The 26,535-nt window shown below is 29.8% G+C and overlaps 2 protein-coding genes and 1 long non-coding RNA gene across 7 annotated transcripts; 1 reads left to right on the top strand and 2 right to left on the bottom strand.

Moving 5' to 3' along the window:
• Positions 1-1,658: 1,658 nt before the first annotated feature.
• Positions 1,659-8,597, bottom strand: LOC130828887 (uncharacterized). 5 transcript variants are annotated; one of them, XR_009047409.1, is made up of 5 exons: positions 8,458-8,563; positions 7,216-7,352; positions 6,909-7,101; positions 2,915-6,824; positions 1,659-2,671 (listed from the first exon to the last, which is right to left on the bottom strand). It is a non-coding gene; the product is annotated as an uncharacterized LOC130828887 (long non-coding RNA). The 5 variants fall into 5 exon arrangements; XR_009047410.1 differs by having other exon boundaries at positions 2,915-3,580; positions 8,458-8,476; XR_009047412.1 differs by having other exon boundaries at positions 2,915-3,048; positions 8,458-8,473.
• Positions 8,367-8,845, top strand: LOC130828886 (uncharacterized). The gene is made up of 2 exons (XM_057694914.1): positions 8,367-8,504; positions 8,591-8,845. Exons 1-2 carry the CDS (start codon positions 8,412-8,414, stop codon positions 8,675-8,677), a joined length of 180 nt encoding a protein of 59 aa, XP_057550897.1. The 5' UTR covers positions 8,367-8,411; the 3' UTR covers positions 8,678-8,845.
• A 683-nt stretch (positions 8,846-9,528) lies between these two features.
• On the bottom strand, positions 9,529-18,632 carry LOC130828885 (DNA (cytosine-5)-methyltransferase CMT3-like). Its single transcript, XM_057694913.1, has 20 exons — positions 18,190-18,632; positions 18,060-18,088; positions 16,106-16,208; positions 14,720-14,827; positions 14,485-14,607; positions 14,293-14,392; positions 13,983-14,194; positions 13,831-13,896; positions 13,498-13,755; positions 12,827-12,885; positions 12,690-12,756; positions 12,286-12,615; positions 11,211-11,279; positions 11,038-11,124; positions 10,850-10,937; positions 10,610-10,722; positions 10,424-10,528; positions 10,279-10,322; positions 10,018-10,191; positions 9,529-9,934 (listed from the first exon to the last, which is right to left on the bottom strand). The coding sequence occupies exons 1-20, from the start codon at positions 18,520-18,522 to the stop codon at positions 9,751-9,753; spliced, it is 2,652 nt and encodes an 883-aa protein (XP_057550896.1). The 5' UTR covers positions 18,523-18,632; the 3' UTR covers positions 9,529-9,750.
• Positions 18,633-26,535: the final 7,903 nt, after the last annotated feature.

Genomic DNA, 26,535 nt, shown 5'->3' with positions numbered 1-26,535 from the left:
AATATACAGGTAAGTTATTTTTTTTTTGGACAAATATACATGTAAGGTGGTTTAGTTATATATCTACACTACAATATGCTAACACAAATTCTTAAATGAGAAGATCGTATAATAAAATTATTTCTATTAGGCTGACCCATATATATTTAGTGTGTTAAAATAATTACTTACAATTTTAAGTTGATTAATTAGAAATAGGGTGAGACAGTCTTATACAATACATAAATTAAACTATAAAAATATAGCATATTATAAAATTTAAACTTTCGGTTGAATTAACTATTTCATGCCGCATATAGTGGTTGAGTTCCAACCATTAGCTCAATCAGATTTGGACATTCAACAAGTTGCTTCCTAACCTTCTCAATCCCATTTGAGTCAAATTTTTCACAATACAAATAAGAAATTCATCTACTTTAACTAAACTAAGGGCACACTATAAATTCTAACAATATAAATATCTATTTCCTCTCAAATATTAGTATTAAAAGAAGGATAAATGGTTTTTTAAAAAAAAATGGATGAAAGATACTCCCTCTTACTCGCCACAAATATCTCTAATCGTGCATAATTAAAAATTATGAAAAATTTGATATAAATAATCCTTACATTAAGACGAATCAAACAAGATCTCAAGTGACTATAGTATAACTTATAGATTAACAATCAATAGTCATCAATAAAATATACTAATGAAGAAACGAATTGAAACACGTGTCACATTGTCAATAAAAATTTTTCGCCTTTTTTTTTATTATTGATAGGGAAATTTTGATACTTAACTTAATATTTAGGGAAAACAATTAACTCATCAAAACATGTAATATTTGTTGATTGACTATAGCAATATGTGATGATCTATTAAAAAACTATATTTTCTTATATAAAACCAAAAAAAATAATATACATATAAATCTTTATTTCAACTTAGATAATAAAATCATCATCATATAATGATCAAGCTAACTAATTTGGTTATTTTTCCAACTAAATCATCCCTCCTATAATACAATCTAATAAAAAGACTGTGAAATTTCGCATGGTATTCTGATATTGATTTTTCATATGGATTAATTTTTACCAAAATTAACATTAAATTATTCCTTAATATATGAATAGTATATCACAATTATATATATTCTTTTAAATTTTCTTGAAATATTATATTTTGAATTTAAAAGCTACATAAGATTTTCGATTGAAGTTTCTTAGAATATATATTTGCTTTTTTATGTTGCAGTATTTACTAATTAATAAAGTTTCTTCAATAAAATTTTAATTTCTAAAATATATAATCAAAAAAAAAATACTACTATATGATAATCAAAAATTATTTTGAGGATGACAAAAAATCATTATGATAACATTATTGGAAGGTTACCCAGCTAATTTACCTTAAAAAGTATGAGAACTTTAATTAATACTTATATTAGTACTGGATTTTAACATTTTATATTCTAAAATAGTTTATAAAATATATTATAATTTTATGCTAAAAACGTGTAATTGCATCTCTATTTAAATTTATATTTGTATATTATTTTATATTAACAACTTTGTGCATTGAATGAGTTTCTATAGTAATAAAATATAAATTAAGAGTAAGCAGATAAATAGTGTCCAAAAAGTAAGCAGATAAATGAAATACTTATGGTGAATAGGAGAAAGTATCAAATACAATGATGAGATACGGAAGAAATATGCATTACTAGGAGTAGGAGCAATAAACCAACACTACATTACTCGGCATTTTACAATTTATTATGAACAATGACATAAATAGATACCCTGCTAAGTGCTAATACAAACCTATCAGAAAAATATGAATAGAAATCAAAAATCTCTTCGTCCATTTACCCAGGACAACATTATCATTTTATCCGAATACCATTAATTATCTTCCACCAACATTACAGGGTAAGCTGAGGAAAGAAAAATTAGATGAACATCGAACTCAAGACTAACCTGAAGAAAGTTGTGCATGTTCCAACTGAAGAAAGTTGTACATGTTCCAACTGAGACAAAACCAGATTCTCTATATTTAGGAATTTAAATGACATCTAATATATATTTTCATTCTTAAATGTAAGCGATCAGTAAGAATCATGAATTAGCCTAGAGATGGAAAACTTTCTTTTACCCTCGTGACAAATGTTTGATTTTCACCACCTGTAGAAATGACTAATAAATAAATAAGCAAATAGTAAATGAACTACTAGTACCTAGTGAACCGTTTTAAGATACAATGCTTTGTAAGGAAGGCTGGTATGAGATCAAAACACAAAGAATGATGAGCACAACTGCAACACCCCAAGGTGAACCGCCTGCGCGATGAATGTCACCCGGGTTTGATCCAGGTAGGAGAAAGCTAAGGCAGCTCGACGAAGGCTTTGTGGAAATCCAGTGAATTGTAATGACTATAAGAAGAGGAGAAATCATCAGTAAACGCTGCAACAATTCTGATGCAGTTACCATTACTGCATCATAGATTATGTAACCTAAAATCCCACATAATACCAATATAAGAATCATAATTCCCCAGCTTTCTGCTGTTCCTGTGCGTAATTTCGGGGAGAAAGCCATATTTCTTCCAACTCCGTTTTTTGATCGGTTTTTTCTCGGGTGTTTGGATGGAAGAAGAAATGAAGCTCACTAGAAAAGCTCAGTGTACCTGTTTAAATTGTGATAGAATGTAGTTAAGAGGAATGAATAAATAGAAAAATTTAGACCAAAAAAGAACTAATGTCGGAAACTATAATGTAGCAAATTCAAAAAGAAATGAGAAATCGGGAATCTCTTCTAAAATAAAACAAAATGATGAAAAAAGAAAATTGTAAAAGCAACCCTATTTATAGAGTCATTTATTCCTCTGCTAATACTGCAAAAGCTATAAATTTCTGAATCACTGATATACCTGGATTTATGTCCTTTTATGTGTAGGAGTATCCCCCACTAAGCTGATCAGGATGAATGCTTGGCGCTGGAATCAGCTCAGAATTTCCTGATATGCATGATGGAAATGACTAACCAACACATACTCCATTAGCACTGAAAAGGGTAGATTTTATTTATTAGTCCCTCCGTTCCCATAAGCGACATACTTTTCATTTTGGTTTTTACATATGCAAGGCAATACCCAAGTTGAGGGGCTCTTTTCGATTGCGACCTCCTCGTGATGAGGATATTTGTCTGTCTTCTTTTCAATCCTCCCCAAACCCCGCCTTGGGCGGGACATTGGGTTGATGATGATGACATTAATGTTAAACCATTTCTATTTTAGGCTATGGTCTCACATTCCATCCGATCTCATTCACAGGCATATTCTCTCTTTAATTTTATCCACAAACGCATTCTTTCTTTCCATTTCATTTACATATTTTCTCATCCACTTGTTTTTAATCTTATTCTCCGACTCCAAATCATTAACTAATCCAAGTGTCAAATTCATGGGGACAGAGGGAGTAGCAATTAAAGGGAATATGATAAGTCAAAAGTGGGTTTCATTAGGCAAAATAGTGACACTTTTGTATGTTCTTCGTATAAATGATTCCATTTTCTGGATATTTTCTATGACTAGTGACTGCACAAAAACAAAGATACAGTGAAGGGTTGTATAGATAAAATATCCCACTAGCAGTAGCAGAAATTTATGCATGTCTTTTATAGAAAAAAGGACAAAAACACCATGTGACATGCAGCAAGCAAAACCAAAAGAGCACCAAATATTCCGTGAAAGATTGAATAGGACTAAACATCACCTCAATGGAAGGCTCAAGTTCACGCCAACAAGATAGGACTAATCATCACCTAAATGGAAGTCTCAAATCATATTGATCACAATATGTAGATAAGTTTTACACCAATGGTCTACAGTATGCAAATCGAAGTCAGAGCTTTATGAATGTTGTGCAACATATTAAAAAAGACGGAGGAAGTAGAAGTAACAACTCAAAACAGGTTTTTTAAGAACAAGTTTGATTAGTGTTGATGACATGTTATTTGGGTCAGGTTGAATCGGGTCATATTAGTCGTACTATTCAGGTCAATGTCGATATTCGACGCATTTGATGTTAGGTATAAGATAACTTTAAGACCGGAGTTTAGTCTAGGTAGTCGGATATGGGTCAATTTTGCATAGTCCACTAGAGTCCTTTGAATGATATGCCACTTGGTGAGTAATGGTATTTACAAACTACTGATAAGAGGAAAGCAGTCTTCAGGGTTAACCCAATCTTAGAACATGTTCCTAATATAACAAAGCAGAAGACATGCTAACCAACAAAATTTATGAGCCATGAGATATCTCAAGCTTGACATGTAAGGTGTTATACTACTCCTTGATAGGTAAACTAATTCTGATAAGCGTAAAGTCGGTAATAAAAAAAACTAACTCCAAGCTCAGACTCCAGATCAAGTAGCTTGTACCTTCATCAAGATTTTGCCAAGTTTCTGGGCACTAAAGGGATACTCAATATCAAAAGTCATCAGCAATTAGGTACGTTGACAAAGATCTCATAAGCTTTATATAAAACCCAAGTTATATACCCAATTCCAATGGCAAATACAATTAAGCAAAATAGTATGCAATCAGCTTCCAAATGAAGGAATAAGCATCTCTCCGTAATAACAGTATGGAATTGTTTCTTTTTCAGCTCCTAATTGTACATGATGACCCATCAAGTGCATTAAAAATATCATGTAAAGTATTTAAACTTACGCGAAAGGCGCCTCCAACAAGAAGAATGTATGGTATGCACCCAACTAAGAACCACCCATGGAAACTATTTTCATAACCACCGGTCCACAGTCACAATGAGCTAACTAAACATAAGAGATAGCTCAGCATTAAGACCAGAGTTAACTATGAGCTCGTACTCCCTTTTGAGCAGCAATCCACACTAAAAAATTTACGTTCTTTGTAGATGCGCATGTATAGCTCCTCAATATTAACATTATTCCTAATTCAGCATATAAATTATCATCTAAATGTTTGGTAGTAATCCCAGGCTCCCAGCTCATCCAAGCATGGAAGTGTGGAACATTGGAACTACAGCTTTAAAATGTTTCACCCATTTAACATGTAAAATATCGGTCGTTAACTCAATATGAATAACATAATTCATATCCTCCTTAAAAGCTTTTATTAATTATTAGCTCAATGTTTCAAGATATTGACACAATAACTTCGAGTCTTTCAATTAAAGTTGGATAGAGCCATATTGCCATATTGGTCATTTGGTCATATCATTCGGGTAGAATTCAAGGCATTTGATTTCAGATAGTTTGACTTCAGAATGGGAGTTTTAGTCCTAGTACCTAGATATGGGTCAACAGTAGAGTCCTTTAAATGATTTATTGACTAATGACAAAATACAGACAATATTTAGTCACAATTTTCCCAGGCATATATAACAGTGACCCTGTATTTAAATTACTTAGCATTACGGATAAGATATCGCACCGATCACCACCCAACTGGGAAGAAACCACGATATGTAGCCAACTGGGCAGAATATCAGTATGGTAGAATTCTAGTTGCATGCAGTCCAATGATCGGTAGCTTAGAGTATAGGAAGCTGTAGCATGGAACGTAACTCCATTTTGCGACCCCGAGGCGCCCATTCCAGACACCAAAAAATCACATCCACAATCGCTCAACACGTCTGTGAAAAAGGTTTTTTGGTCTCCAATTCAATTTCATTTCCTTTTGAAATTAACTATACATTTTATACATAATGTTTTCCGTGCCTAGTCATTCCCGGGTCACACTGGGTAGTGTTCCATGTTCTCGTTTGGTCCCACATAACGAAACGAATAGCATTCCAGGTAAAAATGGCTTAGAAATCAAGAACTTCACAGGAAGTGAAGAAAGGATGCACTCTCATAAAGGGTGTACACTGCACAGAGCAGTTTTCTGGGCTACACTAACCTAATAATCCCGTCTTAGTAACACAAGGAATGCTGACCCACAAATTTAATGAACCTCGAGAATTTCCAACCTTGACCATGCAAGTCAGGCTCCTGATTAAATGCAAGTTCAGTTGCCGGATCCGTATGCAAATCAGCTTCTTGAGGAATAAAATCTTCAATCCTCTATCAATATGATTTTGATTCTATTTCAGCTCCTGAATATGATGGCCTAGCAAGAGCATGATAGATACCTTTTGACTTTGGATTCAATGCAAAAGCAACAAAAACAGCTAAAATACTGAATAGCTACCTTCCAACTTTCTACATTACCTTCTATACTTTCCCTACTACCATAATTCTTCATCACCTGGATTATCCTTAATAAACATAAATCAAGTGGACTGATTCCTTATCAGCAGCAATGGCTGTCTGAGTCAGATACTGGAGATACCTTATCAACAAGAACAAAGCTAGCTCCAAGCTCAGGCTCTAATTCAAGCAATGATTCTCGAGTACTTTCATCTCGGTTTAGAATTGTGTCAAGTTCCAATAGACAATAAAGAGGCTTATTAATGTTACAATCAATTTGCAATTTGGCATGTGATTTATGATATCATAAACTTTAGACATGATCCAAGCAAATTTTGCTCTATTGCAATGATTTTACCTTGACAAGCCTTCAGTCTATAACAAACGAGGGAACCCAGAAGACTACCCTAGTAGGTGAGAGAGCTCATGATAAAATCCCATAACCTTGTAATGGCTTCAAATCCATTCCATTACGGTTATATTTCAAATTTCAGATCTAAACACTTCTTAACTTCCGACATTGTTGTCGGGATTGAACGTTTGAACTTTGAATCAAATTCGTATCATTCTAGTCTAGTGAACAAATTCATACTAATTCCATAACCCTGAAAAATAACTGCCAGTAAGTGAAGAAATTTTACTATAAGCCAATGCAAGCCTTTTATATGTAAGAAATGGAAGATAATCACCTTTAAAAACTTTTAAATCACGATATCCCAAGTGAAATTTCATCATTAATGAACATGAATCGATGAACCACCATATGTTAAACACTGGAAGATGACCACTGTTGGAAAGCAAAATGACCAAAGGACAGGCTTTGGCAACTCATTCATCTCCATCGTGTCACAGGACATCATCTTAGCATCCAATAGGTAATCACTGCAGATATTAACAGATATAAGAGTGATTCATTTTGAATATTCATTCATGCACGCTAGTGGTTATATAGAAGATGCTAAACATACATTTTATTCTCTTGACATATATATTTACCTTCTGACCATGGAAAGTACCCCTTCATCCCTTTGAGTTTGCCGCTTCCACTTTTGTTGTTTTAAGCTTCTTCGCGGTTTTTCTCCCTTAATAATCTTTCACAGTAAGACACAATCTAGCAAGGTTTTGTGTGTCCACTAGAGTAAAAGGAAACACACTCATAACAATTAATTTCTTTTCATTTCATTTGGTCAGAGCTAACCATTGATCCATTGAGTAGATTTCACTATCTCAAGATAATTAAGAAGGCAATCAGCTTCCTAATGGATAAGCATCTCTCATCGTTTACCAATAAGGCAATGTTTCTTTTCTAACTCTTAGTTGAATATGATGGCCTATCAAGACTGCAAGAGCATGACAAATACCTTGTAATGAATTAAGAAATGAAACAAAATAAATTCACCACAAAATGAATTCGTGAGGCCTTATCTAGACTTGCTACACCTAGTCAACAGCACCGTCACAACAGCTCTAATTAAGAGATGAATTAGCATTAAGCTCAAGCTCCCAATCTCACTCCAATATACGTTATTTTTTATCGTAGGTATTTGGTAAAGGGGCATATAAAGTTCCTCAATGTTACCACCATTCCCAATTTGGCATGTAATTTATGATCACGTAAGCTTTTGTAAGATTATCAACTCACCCAGGCATGGAACTATAGCAATGCTTCATGAACTAGATCATTTAATCAATATGCATCACATTCATCTCCTTGTTGAAGGCTAGTCTAGTGATTACTCCGTCTGTCCTAGCTCAAAAATCAAAATGAGAGATTTATGTACTGTTGCAGAAATGCAACTATGAAAACCTATTTTTGGGGAGCATTTCATCTAACACCTTCCGTACCACATTGAAAATCAGTCTCATTTCATTACTCATCCATGAAAACTCCATTAGTTGGGATCACTGTCCAAATTGAACTTGGATTCGTCGTCTAACCCATTTTTTGACATGGATAAATTCAAATTTTAGTGGGAAAGTTAACGAACTTGCGCCATTAACGAATACAGATTCAAAATTTGGGGAAAAGGCACAAGAACCCAAAAAGGAAAAAAAATCATAGAATGACCAAAAAACCATTCACAAATAAATAAAATTACATCATACCCTTCCTTGATTTAAACAAATATATTTCCTCAAACAAAAACCCTAGTTCCAAATCCCTTAAACCTGAAACATAAAATACAGAGAAAATGGACTTGAATATAAATATGAAGCAGAAAAAGGATGAGAAACCACCTTATGTTGTTGCGAAAGATGATACAAAGCCACTTCTTCAAGACCCAGTAATGTTCTTGTCGTATTCTCAATCGTAATTTGTTGATTGAAATTAAATTTTTATGACTAATTATAATTTTTTATTGTTGGATAGTTATGGAGTTCAGATCCAAATCAAGCAGAACAAGCAGTGTTGAGATTGCCACCATTTACTGTCAAATCAAAAGCTCAGCAGAAATGAGGTTGTATAAGGATAATATTGGTTCATGTAATAGATCTTCTGAGGAATTTTAGTACCCTTTTTTATCTTCTATCTTTGTTGAAAAACTGTACGTTATACTCCTCTTTGATTCACGAATACGATAGAGTAATTTGAATAATGAAGTAGTGTTGCACTTTTATGGCGTTACTCCTATGGTCCTATTATGTTTATGTTCATATCATTTTAGAAATCAATAATATACTCCATTGCCCCCTTGAATCGTCACACTTGTATACAATTGCACAAACATTAAATACAAACTCTCAAATGAAATAATTTTATAATAAGATAATTTTTTTATTAAACTGGTTTAATATATATTTATTATCTTAATGTAATTATTTATAATCTAAAATGATTAACTATATTTGTAAACACTTTTTGTAATAGTGATTATTTAACTTTAAAAGTGATTTATTAGAGAAAAGTGTTAATTATATAAGATATCTCATTTGTAAAACAATCTCATACGAATGGATGTCTTATTTAAATTGTGTGAAAAATATTAAAAATATTAATATAAAGTATGTAGATAAGAATGAATGATAAAGAATAAAGATATTTATAAAAAAAGAATAGCAAAATTAATACACCAAATTATTTATAGCAATAAATCAGCAAAATTAATACCCTCTCAATTTCAACATTTTACAATTTTTTTACCAATTTTGTAAAGTTTCTATTTTGGGAAGGAACTCAACATCTTTTCAAAGAGTATATATATATATCTCCCAAGTCCATTGACATTCCTTTATTACATGAATATAAAAAGAGATAGACAACAAAATCAAGCAAATCACAAACCAGAAACTGTAAAAAAAAATTGAATATTTGGGCAATGAAGGACCTAAGATAACATCAATGATTTAGAAATGGATAGAGCCGTAAAGAAACCTCCGTATAGTCAAACTCAAAGATAGCATTCCAGGATCTCAGGCTAATTTATAAGTATTAGTACATCACATCACACCATTACAAATTACAATGTGATTTGTGAAAAGAAAAAAATTAAATCATTTCAAAGAAAGAATATCCTCAATAATCAAATGGTTCTACAAGATATAGGTGTTATCTTCTTCCACAGATGGTAAGGCTGCCCTATCATTCATATTTGGGAACTTTTCGGGCAGGACTAACAATGGTTCATCGCTGATGGAACCTTGACTGGCCTTTGCCATGGCATATCCAAGCGCACGAGCTACAGGAACTGCAACTGCGTTCCCAACTTGCATGTACCTACACAATGTTATATGGCTTCAAAACCGCACTATGTACACTAAACGACTAAAATATCCAATGAAATCATGTTTATTCCTTACCGTTGTTTAACTGGACCCTTTAATTGGTAGTAATCGGGAAAACCTTGAAGCCTCGCGTTTTCCCTTATTGTCAGCACCCTATCTTGTACAGGGTGTGTAACGATTTGATTATGCGGCTCTGCGCGAGTAACTACAGTAGGAACTGTTTCATCCCACCATAATCGTCCGAATGGCCTGAATGTTTTTCATTGTAAGAATACAACAGCAAAGGAGAAGTAAAAGGGAATTATAATAGTTCAATAAGAATCAAATATCACTTACTTTGATGATGTTCCTCCTACGAATGTCATTGCGTAATCAGGAACCTATAAACAAGCAATAAAATAAAATTAAAATGCTACTCAACAACACTTGTAAATTTGTTGAAATATTGAAAAACAGATTGGATAATGGATCAGAATCCTACAAGGGGTTTCCCCGAGGGTAAACGTTCCCTTTCAATGTTAGGGTCGAATTCCACTTTGTTGTCAGCACGAACACGAACTCCTGGAAAATCTCGGAAGTTTGCTCCCTGAGAAAAACAGCACATAACAATCAAATATTCAGAAAGAAAAGAGGCCACAGATGATCATGCCAGTATTAAAATATATACCTTTTTCTTAGGTACCCGGCAAACCCTTTGATGATCATCAACATTCAGCTGGAGAGGCCGATGGTCATAAAGTGTTTCTAACAACTCCGACCCAACAGTTTGACCAGACATAGCTGTATTATCAAGAATAACAAAACGGAGTTCAACAATATCAGTTGGCAGTAAGAAATTGTATTAGTATTAACTAGACAAGCACACACTAGTCTTGGTTTAAACACTGCAACCTTAAACATAAATTACCTTCCTTTGTCAACCTAATGAAACGCTGGAACTCTGTTTCTGGAGGACGATCATACTTTATCTCATCTCGACTCTCGTCATTGGGTACCTATATTGCAGAACATAAAAGATAAACCACTGCATCTAAATATCCAAACAGAATTTTGTTGCTTGATAGAATACTGACAGCAACTATGAACTTTTTTTACCTCGGGTAAATCAGAGATAGCATCACCAAGTAAGAGTTTGTTTTCCAACTTAACTGTGTGCCCTTCATTATAAGCAACTGTGTTTCTCTGCATTAATTCAGACTAAATTAGAAATGGCCAGTAATGGTTAGGATCAAGAGTCAATAAAAATGAATAGGAACTCAATTCCCTACCTCAAATTCACTTGGAATAACTCCTCTAAGAACAAGGTCATGGGTTGGAAGTGGATACTGAGGCAATTTCTGTATAGAACAAACAAATTAGCTGTTTTTGCGAAATAATATCAGGTAACTACCAAGTAGCAACTAAAAGGGTCATGGGTTGGAGGTGGCTGATGATGTTTGCTACCAAAGGTCAATCAGAAACAAAGTCTTTGTCATCACTAACAAGGATAAAGTTGCATACATCCAACTTTCCCAAACCATTCCCTATAGGTGTGGGAGCCCCTTAGTGGCGTAGGGGAAATGGTATTTCGCAAGAGCAACTACTAAAGGATGAATGAGATGAGTGTAGCACTTGCAAGCACTAGCAATGTCCTACTGTAAAGCTTTACTCAACAGCTACCGAGTTACATTGTAAGGACAATCATAAATAGTCCATAAATTGGTTAGATGAAACAAATTATCATCATATATATGTTCGTACATTTGGGCATCTTTCGATTAACAATTTTAGTTTTCTAAGAAGCTATCAAGCTATAATCTAAAAATTGATCACACGCCACTAATTACTGTGTTTTAAATAGATATGATACTAAATTTGAAAAAATATAAGAACCTTGAGCTAGGCCTATACTTAAATCAAGCTAATACACTAATACCCTTACTCTCCATACATCATAACATACATATAGCAATAAACAAAAACTGGTAAAAAATTGTAATGTTAGATTACAGGTGATAAAATGATATGATAAGATGACATTTCATCAACTTGAAATTAAGAATAATGTAGTATAAAAAAGACATGAACAAGAATTGATAACTTTCCTGTGATAAACACTCAAAATGATTGATAAGCTCTTAACAATAAAAATTAAAATATAAACATCCTCTTCAAAAAAAAACACAAGCTAGTTGGTGGTTTTATAAAGATGAAAGAAGTTTAAACTGAAAAAACAATCACTTTTTATGCAAGATGAGGATTTCTGAACATGAAATCATCTCAACAAACAAAAATCTTATTTATCCACAAATTAACAAGAAACACATATAAAGTATAACATTACTCAAGACCATAAACCATTACCTCTGAAGGTCGTGCTCCCCATACGAAAACACGCATCCGAAACTGAGGAAGCCCATAAGCACCAGCTGCCATCATCCCCAATCGGGCTTGATAATTCATGTCCACAAGCTTCCCAAGAGCATATCTTCCAAGGAAGCCCTTAGAGAACTTCACTATGTCAACAACATTTTCCATGAGAACATACCTTGGCTTCAAAAAGTTGACAACATCCATGTATACAAGAAGCTGCTTATTTTTAGGATCAGCCAACGGATTTTCTGAGTTTCTAAAACGATTGAATCCGCTTATGCCTTGACAAGGTGGTCCACCACATACAACATCAACATCACCCTAAACAACACAATTGACACTATTAAGCTTTGGGTAAAGCAATCAATATAATACACAGGACCACAATAACTTACAGGTAAAGGCAAAAGTTTTTCCTTGTACCCTCTCTTCACAAATTCTTCCATCCTCTCACGGCAGTTGCTGGTTCAAAAAGATAGTCTTTAGCAAAGAACAATAACCTTTAAATATAGAAGAAGTTTTAAATCCTTACCCCAATCCATCCAAAGGTTCCCACGTATCTTCATTAGGCCCATATCCCTTCCAACGCACCTATAAATTCGGGAACACAAAAGTGTGAGATCTAATAGTTCCAAGTATTACAAGATCCATTGCCATACACATTAGCTTTAGTTTATCACCAACTGACTATATTCACATAAGCAAGTTAAATAATTACTGTTCAAAAGATTTGCATGCAATAAGATTCATGTTATAGGGTTCAATGTGTGGGATCAAATAACTCCATAAATTTAAGTGATATCTTTGTATTTTTCACAAATATTTATAACAAGAAACTTCATGAATGGTTGTTAACTAATTGCCACCCTTAACTAAAATGGCAGACATAGTAACATTAAAGTTCAATAATATAAAGAATTCAATTAGCAGTTTTTATGGCATGCCAAAAGCCCATAATAAGCAATCTAATCATACTTGCTTTTAAGAATAATATCCTAATCGAAAATGAAAAGGTGGTAGTACAAACACAACTGTCAACATATTTAGTTAAAAATCTTATGCTAAACTTAAGGCAGTAAAAGACACTAAAGATTGCACCAAATCTTTTAATAATATAGAGTTGACTAAATTAACGCCATGTCCTTTAAGAGGCCAATGTGGCATTTTATGGCAACCCTACACCTCGCTTGAAGCACAACATACCTTGAAATACAGTCCAGGTTTAGCATTTTGATTGGGATCACCATGAGAGATCCCAATAAATTTCTCTACTTCAAATATTTCGTCATCGCTTTCATTCTTGTCTTCTTCATCGTCATCCTCCGCACCATCATCATCATCCACACTCATTGAATCAATAAGTTCATGAGTATTCTCACCATTAACCAATTTAAATGATGCACACAGCTTCTGCCACTCTTTTATTAAAGACAAAAAGTCATCAACAGTCTCATTTCTTACCTGCAGCCAAGGTTACCATTATTAACAAGATAGGCTTTAAATTCTTTACTTAAACAAAATACTTTAAAACTTTACATTGGTCTCAGGATGATTAAGAGCAAGACTTTCACATGCATAACTATTGAAGTCAACAGCCCACCTCTGCAAAAGCAGAAATATTACAACTTCAATTATTTACCATTTAAAATACTTTCACATGTGCATACTCTTGTATACAATACACATACCGTCACAAGATTAGTCCCACCCAAGTTTGCACCAAGACATAAACCAGTGGACATTGCACCGCAACCAGAATAGAGGTCTAATAATGTCATTTCTGATTGTTTGCCTTGATTGACCTCACCAGTATCAAGTTTGGTATCACCAGTAGTCGCTGCCCCATCATCAGCGTCGCTGGAAATGGTAGACTCTGATTCACTTTGAGAAACAACAGTATCTGTACAATAGCTAAAGATTAGAAATATCCCGTGCAACTGATGGTCATTCAGAAAGAAACGATCATAGAATTAAACAATAGATTGAACAATTAAATACCTGCTGATGGTGCAATAAATGTGGAGTAAGGTAGTAAATACTTAAGATCATAGTAGTAATCACACTCTGGTATGGCTGACTTTTTGGCATCTATATCTAACTGCATGAACAAACATCATTAATTTAAGCATGCCAAACATACATTCTTTATTCAGCATAGATATAAAAGCTAGCAATCTTTTGAAAACTTACATTAAGATTAACCTTAACAATGCACAATTTCTCAAGGAGACAATCTAACGGATTGTCGTCCATGATCTCAGAAAGGAATATCCTTTTCTTCCCCTCACTCAACTTAAGACTGTCCTTTATCACCTACACCAATTACGTATTGCCTCAATCAAAACAATAATGAATTCATAGTAAAGCACAAACAGCATATGGCTAAATAATTAAACACAAGTTGTATACATATCACTTCACTTACAGTGTCAACAGGTCTGTAGTACCATTGAGCCCTGAAGTAAGGTAAACCATCAACCCCTTCAAATATTTCAAGTATCTTGCAAATATATGGGTCATGGCCATCATCAGACTGAAACACAAATAAAAGCACTTAACAATAGAACAAATGTACTCCTCAACCAACCAAATATTCATTGTATTTAGTATTAAATGTATACATGTCGAATCCAAGTAAACAAGGAAGCATTAAACATAATTTCCAAACAATATTATTGCATCAAAAACAGATTTCTAATAAAATTTATGTTGTGAATAGTGACTTGTTCGCCCAAGTGTTGCTTAGTCAAGCTATGCATGTTGGTCTCTTTAATTTAGAGTCAAAGTGTTAAAAGAATTATGTCCCAAAGTATTGGCCAAATTAAACTAAAATTAAGGAATCATCAAAGATTAAATTTTCTCCATGACTTTGAAGATATAGCATGTGCACCTTGGATGGTGTTCATGCTAATTTGGTTGATTAAAACAGAGTTTGGTAGAAATATATGCCAAGAAACATTACTATAATAGTGCAAGGTTAGGGAACGCATTGGGAAAAAGCATTGAAAAGGAACCACAACCATAATTTAAAGAAAGAAAGAAAAGAGAGATAAAGGGTCCTGGCAAGGGCTGCTCGAACAAGCAAGGTGCTCAAATGACTAGCCCACCGTATTATCATTCACGAGTTTCCTGCCAACAATGCCACACATTATCCACTGTTCGTATGCCTATATGAAGACCCTTCTATGCTCTAGTTTATCTTAAGTCTATACTGAAGCTTCCCTACTTGCTCTATGTTTAACCCTTGTGCTCTAGCTATTCTCCCAAACACATAAGTTTACTTTACCATTATAATTCATTCATGTTTTGAGAGTATTTTTTGTTGTTGTTCAACACATAATCAAACAATAGCCTAAGTGAAGAGGTAGCAAATATTTAGTGAAGAACATAAATTTGTGTGTTACGTAATTTTGTTTGTTCATTGCTTATTTCATCTTATATACTAGCAACTTGTTCAATTTTCATACATTGATCATTTCAATTTAATGTCCTTTCTATTCAATTACATGGTTAACCACTTAACCTAAACTTAAACATATTGCATCAAGTTTTCCTCTTTTCTAAAAAGCTTAACGCCTAGTAGTTTAACTAAAAGATTTTCTATAAAACTTACCATTTAACTAAAATCAGTAATTGATTAGCATTAACTTTTTTGAATTTGTTCAAGATTTCTCCAAAATTAAATTTCACCAATAAAAATTACATCAAACACTCTTTGATTCCGTGTCTCACATCAAGATCAAACCTTCAATCAATAATTTTACAAGAAATTCCTAATTGCAATACTTAAAACAAAAAAATAGTCTTTAACCTGAACATGAGCATCATCATTCAACTCAAATATCTTACAGCCATCCACTTCCGCCTTCAAGTAATGAGACTTTGCGAGAATCAACTCGTCCTCATCATCAGAGCTAAAGCAACAATAAAAATAATTTTACCGTTAAAAACCCTCAAAAACCTCAATTCATTTATTCGCACATATATTTAAGATTAACTTGCATTTCATATAATTCAGTCCATCAAAACCCCTGAAAAACACTTTTTTCCAGTTGCACCATTTTAATATTCATTTTGTTATTCATCATCCAATTTAAGTGTTATATATATTTTTATAAATATAATAATGTGGAACCTTGGTTGTCCAAAATAATGAATAGGAAAACTTAATTTCGCTTGTGTCGTTGATAAAATAATTTTTTGCATATTGTTTACTAGGACAATAATGCACATCAAGTTTTAAAATTTTTATAATATAAATCACTAGGTCATATTGTGATTTATAAAATAAGTAGTCATATGAAAAAATAATTAATAGAATGCCAAGTGATTTTGTATTTTATTTAAAATATAAAAAATAAAAATAAGAGAGATGCGATTCATTTGAGAATAATTGATTTTGAATTAAATAAATAATAAAAAATATATATTATAAAGAGACAAATGAGTTCAAATTATTATAATGTTGTTTGCGTAATTGATAAAGCTTACTATAATATGAGTAACATAATTCTACAAGTTTAAAACCACATGACATTAAGTTTAACTAATGCATTTATAACTTTCCATATTTTAGAAAAATAACATAATATCAAGAAAAATTGACAAAGTTACAAAAAAGTTTTAGTTTCGTTGGATGAGATATTTCATTAGTAAGCAATAAGATTTGGGTTCAAATATCAAGGGAAAGGCAAAAATAATTCATGTTGAAGGTAAAATAAGAATTAAGTTGCAATTCTCTGAATAAAAATCCAAAATCTTAATTATTTAGTTTATAAAATTGATTTGCTATTATTTTTGAGAAAAATTATTGAGAATAATCACTACTTTTTACGTTTTCACGTGAATACCCACTAATTTTGATAATTCGTGAAAAATTCGAAAATTTTTCAGGTTGAAAAGCTAAATTTAATATCTTCACCAAAATAACCTTCTTCAACATTTAATTCCACGCAATTTGAATTACATCACAATATATTTCATGACCAAAATTTTAAGATTCATCCTAAAACACACTAAATTGCATTTTTCCAATTTTAGGGTTCATCATTCCACCCCCAAATTCAAAGAAGGAAGGTTGAATCTGGTTGGCTTTGTTGTTGTTCTTCATAAAAATGGTAAGTTGTTATTCTCATGAAGGTTTTGGTATTAGTATTGCGAATTTCTAGTTAAATGTGTGAATTTCTATTATTTTAAATGTGTGAATTTCTGTATAATTTTTGAATGTAATCCCCTAAATTTTTTTAATTTATGTTGTTCTTTATCATAACTAAGAAATGATGTTGTTCTTTTAGCACTGTATATGTTGCTCTTCATCATTATTTTCAAATTTGAGTTCATTATTTTTCAATTGAGAATTTATTTTTGTAAAAAAAAAGTAAAAGAATAAAATGAATTTTCTCTCTGCTATATTTGGGTTTAACACTGGAGAAATGGAGTAAGGAGGAAGAAGATGGCAGCAATAAGGAAAAGAACATGTTAGAAACTGCTCTATAACCTGCTATAGCAGGTCACATTTTGGAAGGGGTGTGAGCAAATAAGGTGAAAACTGAAAAGTTAAATAATAAAAAATAGGGTTTATTCAAAATGTAAAAAGCAGAGATTATTATCAACAATTTTTACTAATTTTTAATTGTATATAACTCAAATTATAAACCAAAAAATTCCTGATTTTTAAATTCAAAATTCTTAATTTTAAGGTTTATATAATTTTTAGTGGAAATAAAAAAAGATTGGAGGAAATAAATGATAAAAAAAATTCTTACTTTTTCACTCTTTTTCTTCCACTACCAACCTGCAGAGCACATAAAAAACAAAATTGATTAAAATCATACTATTTCCAAATAAAAGAAACCGAAAAAATAAAATCAAAACCAAATCAAGAAAACTGAATACATTCTCGGGATAACGATGAGGCCAACGAAGTTTAGCTTCATCGGCGGGAACTGGGTCGCCGATAAATCTACAACCAATATCCTCTTTCTTAACCAATTTCCGAGATATTTTCCTGTCAGAAACCGATGGAGAATCCACATCATCACCACCATTACTAATTTCTTCAACATCTCCTTCTCCATTCATCTCAACCTCCTCTTTAACCACAGTTCCGCCATTGCTAATTTCTTCAACCTTCTCAACAGCTTTTCTCTTCTTTTTACACTCTCGCGAAGCAGAACTAGAACTCGAACCACCATTCGACGTATTCCCAGCTGATTTTCGCTTCGCCATTGTTGACGGAAGTTGAAGTGAAGAGAGAGAAAGTTGAAAGGAGAGAGATACGTTAACGGCGAAGAAAATAGAGGTAGACAAAGAGAGAAAAGGGGGAATTTATATATTAGTTGTGGGAAAAAAAGAAAATATAATAAATAATAATAAATTAGGGTTTATTTAAAAGGTAAGCGGGAAAGTGGGGGGGGGGGAATGAAATGGAAATTTGGTATTTAAAAATTGATGAAATAAATTGGGAAATGGAGGGGGGAAGTCTAAATTTGAACGTTGTCACTTGTGTGGGCCCCAGTTGTAAGTATATCGTTATCATTATTATTATTAACAATAAATCATACTTAATCAAAAAAAGATGTGGAGGTTTTAGTTATAAGATCATCACCTCGATGAACAAATTTATTTATTATTACAACAATACTACAAATCTACAATAGTCCCATTGATTAATGTCGTCATTGTATATTCCGCTTATGTAAATAAACATTGAGAATTTACGATTTAAGAAATAATAAATGACAACAAATCATACTTTTATCAAAAAAAAGACACAAAGATTGTAGCTATAAAATCAACAGCTCGACAAACAAATTTATTTATTATTACAACAATTATTACAATGTCATCATCATTATCATCATATTTCATATATCCTGCTTATGTAAATAAACATTAGGAACTTTCGATCTAAAAAGTAATGTATGACAACAAATGGTATTTTTATCAAAAAAAAAGATATAGAGGTTGTTGCTATCGAATAATTTTATTGCATATGGTTTTGGTAATTTGTTTGTTGCTTCAACAATTATTACAATGATCCCACCGATCAATGTCGTGAACGGTTGATAAAAAATATTTAAGTAAATTTAAAAAATTAAATAAAAATTAATTTAAAATTTAAAATTTATATAAAATTCATCTATATTTGAAAAACACTGAATTTAGGATTCATCACTAAATTATGGATCAATCATGTAATAATATGAGTATATTTTTTTTTACCTTTCATATTAAATTATTATCAAAACAATTATTGTTGAGATAACATATTCATAAAATTATATGAAATGTTTTTAGACTCAATTATTATTAGAATTCACCATTCAGTGATTTGTGTATATTCAAATTAATAAATTATAAATACGTCAAGATTTTTATTTATTATAAATTTGTGTATATTCAAATTAATGTATCATAGAAATGCAAAATGGTGATGTATCATGTCGAGTCGAAGCGTTATTATTATCTATTTCTTAAAGTTAAAATATTAAAATACGTGATTAAAGAAACCACGTATTGTTTTTATATATATAAATAAATATAAGGGTATGTTTGGCCTAGCTTTAGAATATCGATTTTTGTTTCCTAAAAGTAATTTTGTAGAAAAACACTTTCTAGAAATAGATGTGTTTGGCCTCATATTTATTAAAAGAGTTTTTGGAAAATAAAAACAATTTGTGTGTTTGGTCTTTTTTTCCTATATTTACTTAAAGTTAGTGTTGTTATATGATGGAACACATATAGCATACACTAAAAATAATCGAGTTAAGTCACAAAGCATCGATTTTAAGAGAAACACCTAAAAACATATAGCATACACTAAATAATAATCAATATAATGTTAGGAAAAAAATATTCAAATACATTAAAGTAATTGAAAATCAAAAAAAATCTCAAATTTGACAATATACTATATAGAAAAACATATTTAAATGTGTTAAAATATAAAGATAAAATATGTATGAAATTTTAATGTAATTTGATCGTATAATATTCAATAAGGTAGAATTACTTCAAATAATTAGGATGGTTGTGATAACAAATGATAATTATGCAATGAAAATTTTGAATTTTGGAGGATGATATGGGAAAAAAAGTAAGGAAAAATATTTTGATAGTTAGTTGAAGAAAATATAGGAATTTTTTTAACATAAAATGAGAAAAGTATAGAACTCTTTGAGAGGTTGGGAGGAGAAATTACAATTTCTAACTTCTCCTCCTGACTCTTGTAAAAATTGTTTTTAAACTTATTTAAAATTATTCTAATTTTTTAAAAATATAGTGTTTGGTTAATTTTTGATTTTTCTATTGCAAAAATTTTTGTAAAAGCTTGATCAAATATTACCAAATGTAAATTTTTTCAAAATACTTTTTGCATTAACACACGAGTAATTAAGGCCATTCATTTGTTTTCCTAAAACTAAAATGAACACTATTAAAACTGATGCAATTATTGTCGTTTCTAAATCCTATGAGTACTAATACGCGTTAATATTTAATGATAAATTTGATCACCTTAATAGCTTTATTTGGTTGTAACTTGTAAGATAAGATTTTGACAAATTATTGTTATTTGAAATTAGTGATAAATTTGATCAGTTAAAAATATTGGCTAATAATTTAATTGTTTAAGTTAGTTATCAGTTAGCAATATGTTAGTAAAAACTATTTTATGGTTGTTCTCTATCTATTTGAGAAAAGACTAGTCAAAACTCAAAAGCAATAATCCAATGAAAAGCTATTATGAGTAGTTTATTTCGTTTTAGCTTATTAACTAATTAAAAATAAAATATTAATAGAATAAAAGCGAATTGTCAAACAACCCTGAATCCCTCAAATTTAAAGACAAACAATAATCTAACTTATCCATTTTTATCTAAGAATGATTATGCCATATAAATCTCACCGTGGATTGAATAATATGCAATTCTTATTTCTTATGGCTCCATATATACCAACATTAAAGTCACGTAAATATTTAAGAATTGTATTTTCTTAATTATTAATTTCATAAATAGCAGTTTTTTTGATAGATTACTTTCAATGAAACGGTCTCAAACAGATATTTGATGTACTCATAGTTAATATTAAATTTCTCACTTACGTTAATCAATTTAGTTATAACAATAACTTTTGTAATTACTCCTACTACACTACTACGGAGGAAAAGGTATGAATTGGATGAAGATTACAATCAATATCACCTTTAGATGCACACAGTCTAATTTAGTTTTGTCCCATTCGACAATCAAACTAGGCCAAAAAATTCTATCTGAAATTTTCTCATAATAAATTTTTCTAAATTAATATATTTATTAATGCAAATATTTACACCTTTATTTACCAAATATAATAATTCGTAAATATTGTCTAATATAGCGGAAACACATTTTCCATGTATGCCTTATAAATTTAGTTATCACGGTTGATAAAATAAATTAGTAAGTTAATATTTAATGTTTGTGTTCATACTACTTAAAATTTCTATCTCAACCCATGATCAGTTAATTTTTTACGCCTACACGGCTACACCTAACCAATTAGATAGTATTAAAATTTATTTTCATCCCATAAAACTAACTGTGTATAACCATCACGATATGGCTATACACATCTTATACCCACATCATAGTCACTTAGTGTTTATGTTATATGTTATATGCTAGCATACTATTATCATTCCATATAATTATTTATATTTCTAATTTAATTTAAAACATTAAATGTTAATAAAATAAGCTAAAAATTGACGGTGAATAATTAATCATATTCGTTTATCTTTAAACTATATTTTTAGATAAAGAACTCAAAAGTTTAGACTTTTATCAATTTAATGCTCTCTTTATTTTTTTTCTTTTCGGTTACTTTTTACACAATTTTTAGAACAATAAATAAAAAATATACGATAATAAAGTATACGCTAAAATGAATCTAACGACATTTTAAATGGATATATTATTTTTCCATATATCTCTCAAAAATCGTAGTAAAACTTCTCTCTCCTTAAAGTGGAATATTCTAAATGAGAAGAACACTAGGGAACGGACGGTATAATAAATATTGTATAAAAGTATTATAAAATATATATTATAGATTCATGGCCGATTCTAGGGGTAACCGGGGTAGCCGACCGTCTATGGCCCCTGAAATTAATAACTTTTTGATCAAATTTTTCTATAATAAAGAATCGACGATTCCCGCGGGATGAAGATCTAAACCCTCAACCCCGAGAGGATGATATGCTATATTCAAATGCACTTTTATTTCTCTTAAGGGTTTTACTTGTCGTTGGTCTTCCCTTTCTCGGTGGACTTGCATAAGGCTCAGGGGTATCGGCTCCATCAGGGTGTAATTCATCTTCAAGTACCTGACACAAGCGTTGTACAACTGCGGGATCAGCTTTTAAGACTTCATCGACCAACGATTGAAAGTACTCTTTGTCGTCAGCATTTGTGTGCCGTACTCCTTCGTTGGTGTCAGCTCATACCTCTATGTACGTCAAAGTTTTCCAAAATGGATGAATGTCATCCAAATACAAAGAACCTTGTGAACTGAGCGACAGATATAAATAACAAGCACACGACAATCTATGGGTGGTTTGAAGTGCACAACCGCATTTGTCAAATACATAATCACCCAAATCTGACATACGGTTATGCTCAAGCCGCAACCGCTCCAAGGCAAAAATAGATACATGGCGATATAAAGGTCTAAAGAAATGATGTCGCAATGACCTTGAAATAGAATTCATGGATTCCTGTAGCGCTTGTCGGATCCTGCATTGCTGATTTGTTATCTGTGCGTGTACCCTTTTAAACAGGGTATCAAATGAGCTATTACCGCTACCAAGATAATACTTCAAAGAAGAATGTTAGCTTTCAACTCTGCTGGTAGTCTGGTTACCCATGTGTAAACAGTCATTCATCCATACACGCACAAATTGAAGTCATGATAAAGGCAGGTTGCATGCCGGTTGCACTAAGCTCTCGTATGTGCTACCGAATATCTACATTCAACCTATTTGCCCTTACATGCCCATTTCTGTACACTAAAAAAGGTTGGTTATGTCTTCCTTTTTCCCCAGGACACACCCTCACCGTCCAAGGTCTTTCTCCTGCTTTATGACTACCTCCTACAATCATAAATTTGCACCAGTATGTTCAACTTTTAGAACCAGGTCGGTCAGCATTATCTAGGTGAATCACCCATAATATTATCATAGCGGTGACATCTTAAATACAAACTGACTCTAGAACGTCCTTCTTTTTGTTTATAAGAAGCACGTGTAAATTGAAAACCAATTCCTATTGCTATCTCATCGGGCCAACTATGTAATTCATCTACGGAATCAAATTCCCTATCCGTAACAAATCTACCAGAGTAATCTACATTGTCCCCTAAGTTTTCAAAGTCCTGCAAATTTAAAATACCAAATAAACCATAGATTAGGTTAATAAAACATTATACAAACAAACATTAATAATAAAAATATTCAATGTTAAATAAAAAAATAATTTACTTTTATAATTAAAGTTTCAACTAAATGATAACATATATAAAACAAAATAATTGTAATAATCATAAAATACAAAATAATATTAAATAATAATAAAATAATAATAATAATAATATATAATTATAAATTATTTAAATTAATAATAAGAAAATAATAATAATAATAATATAAATTATAAATTATTTAAATTAATAATAATAATAATAATAATAATAATAATAATAATAATAATAATAATAATAATAATAATAATAATAATAATAATAATAACAATAACAGTAACAATAATGATAATGATAATAATAATAATAATACTAATAATAATAATAATAATAATAATAATAATAACAATAACATAATAATAATAATAATAATAACAACAACAACAACAACAACAACAACAATAATAATAATAATAATAATAACAATAATAATAACAAAAACAATAAAAAAATAAAAAATAAAAAAAATAAAATAATAATAATAATAATAATAATAATAATAATAATAATAATAATAATAATAATAATAATAATAATAATAATAAGGGAAACTTGCAAAGAAACACCTTTTAAAACTCCTTTTTTGTAAAGAAACCCCTTTTATAATTTTTTTTTGTAAAAAAACACCTTTTAAGAGACTTTTTTTAAAAAAAAAACACCTTAAATCAGTTTACGGTGACTTTTGTCAACTTTCGGGCGTTGACTATGCCATTTGTCAACTTTCCGGCGTTGACTTTTGTTTTTATTTTTATTTTTATTTTTATTATTAATATTATTATTTTTAAAATTTTTATTTTTATTATTATTTAAAAAAAAAAAAAAATAATAATAATAATAATAATAAAAATAAAAACAAAAATAAAAAAATAATAATTTTTTTTAAAATTTAAAAAAAAAAATTTTATTATTATTTTTTTATTTTTCCTTTTGTTTTTATTTTTATTAGTTTTTTTATTTTTGTTTTTATTATTATTATTATTATTATTATTATTATTAATAATTTTTTTAAAATAATAATAAAAATTAAAATTAAAAAAAATTAATATTAATAAAAAATAAAAATAAAAATAAAAACAAAAATAAAAATAAAAATTTTAAAAAAATTTTAAAAAAATTAATAATAATAATAAAAATAAAAAGTATAAAAAATATAAATTTATTAATTATTTTTTTAAATTTTTTTAAATTTTTTTTATTTTGGTTTTTTTTAATTTTTATTATTAATATTAATTTTTTTTAATTTTTATTTTTATTATTATTTTAAAATAAATTTCAAAAAAATTTAATAATAATAATAATAATAATAATAATAATAATAATAATAATAATAATAATAATAATAATAATAATAATAATAAAACTAAAAATAAAAACAAAAACAAAAATAATAAAAATTAATAATAATAAAAATTAAAAATAAAATAAAAATAAAAACAAAAGTCAACGCCGGAAAGTTGACAAATGGCATAGTCAACGCCGGAAAGTTGACAAAAGTTACCGGAAACTGATTTAAGGTGTATTTTTTTTAAAAAAAGTCTCTTAAAAGATGTTTTTTACAAAAAAAAATTATAAAAGGTGTTTCTTTAAAAAAAGGGGTTTTAAAAGGTGTTTCTTTGCAAATTTCCCTAATAATAATAATAATAATAATAATAATAATAATAATAATAATAATATAAATTATAAATTATTTAAATTAATAATAATAATAATAATAATAATAATAATAATAATAATAAGACGAAGAAGAAGAAAATAATACTAATAATAATAATATAAATTATAAAGTATTTAAATTAAAAATATTAATAATAATAATAATAATAATAATAAATAATAATAATAATAATAATAATAATAATAATAATACTAATAACAATAATAAAAATAATAACAATAATAATAATAATAATAATAATAATAATAATAATAATAATAATAATAATAATAATAATAATAATAATAATAATAATAATATAAATTATAAGTTATTTAAATTAAAAAATAAAATAATTTTAAAAATTTTATTAATAATAATATAAACTACATATTAATTTAATCAAGAATAATATAAATTAAAAAATAAATGCAAAATTATTTAAATAATTTAAATAAAAATACTATAAATTAGAAAATAAAATAATTTACTACATCATATATTAAATAATAATAATATAAATTATAAAATAATTTACATAATAATAATATAAATTAATAAATAAAAAAATTTATTTATATAATTTAGATAATAATAATGTAAATAATAAAAAAACAAAATTGAAGTCGCAAAAGATGTGCGACTGGACCACGGATGAGTCGCACAAAACGTGCGACTGTACCGCGGTTCACTCTTACAAAACGTGCGACTCATCTGTGGTTCAGTCGCATATTTTTTGCGACTTTATTTTTTTTTTGTATTTTTTTTAAAAAACACCAATTCGAATCGATTAAAGTACGTACCCAATCGGATTCATAGTCATTAGCCATTGTAAATCAATTCCAACTTTTAGTTTGTTTAAACTCAGAGAACGTTTTAAGACAGATATTAACGTGTTTGAATTCGTATATTATGTAGGAGCGCTACTGGAAATTCAATATATATAGGGTTGCGATAAAAATGTTCAGGATTATATTTAAACTTTTGATTTAATATTTTTAAAGTGATAATAGTGTTATTAAGGGAGATTTAAGTGTGTTAAACATATTTAAAGTCCACAAACATTT

The sequence above is a fragment of the Amaranthus tricolor genome, chromosome 12 (assembly GCF_026212465.1).
Source record: "Amaranthus tricolor cultivar Red isolate AtriRed21 chromosome 12, ASM2621246v1, whole genome shotgun sequence".
NCBI classification, from domain to species: Eukaryota; Viridiplantae; Streptophyta; class Magnoliopsida; order Caryophyllales; family Amaranthaceae; genus Amaranthus; species Amaranthus tricolor.
Note: the sequence above shows the minus strand (reverse complement) of the source record. Positions and strands in the feature narration are given on the sequence as shown.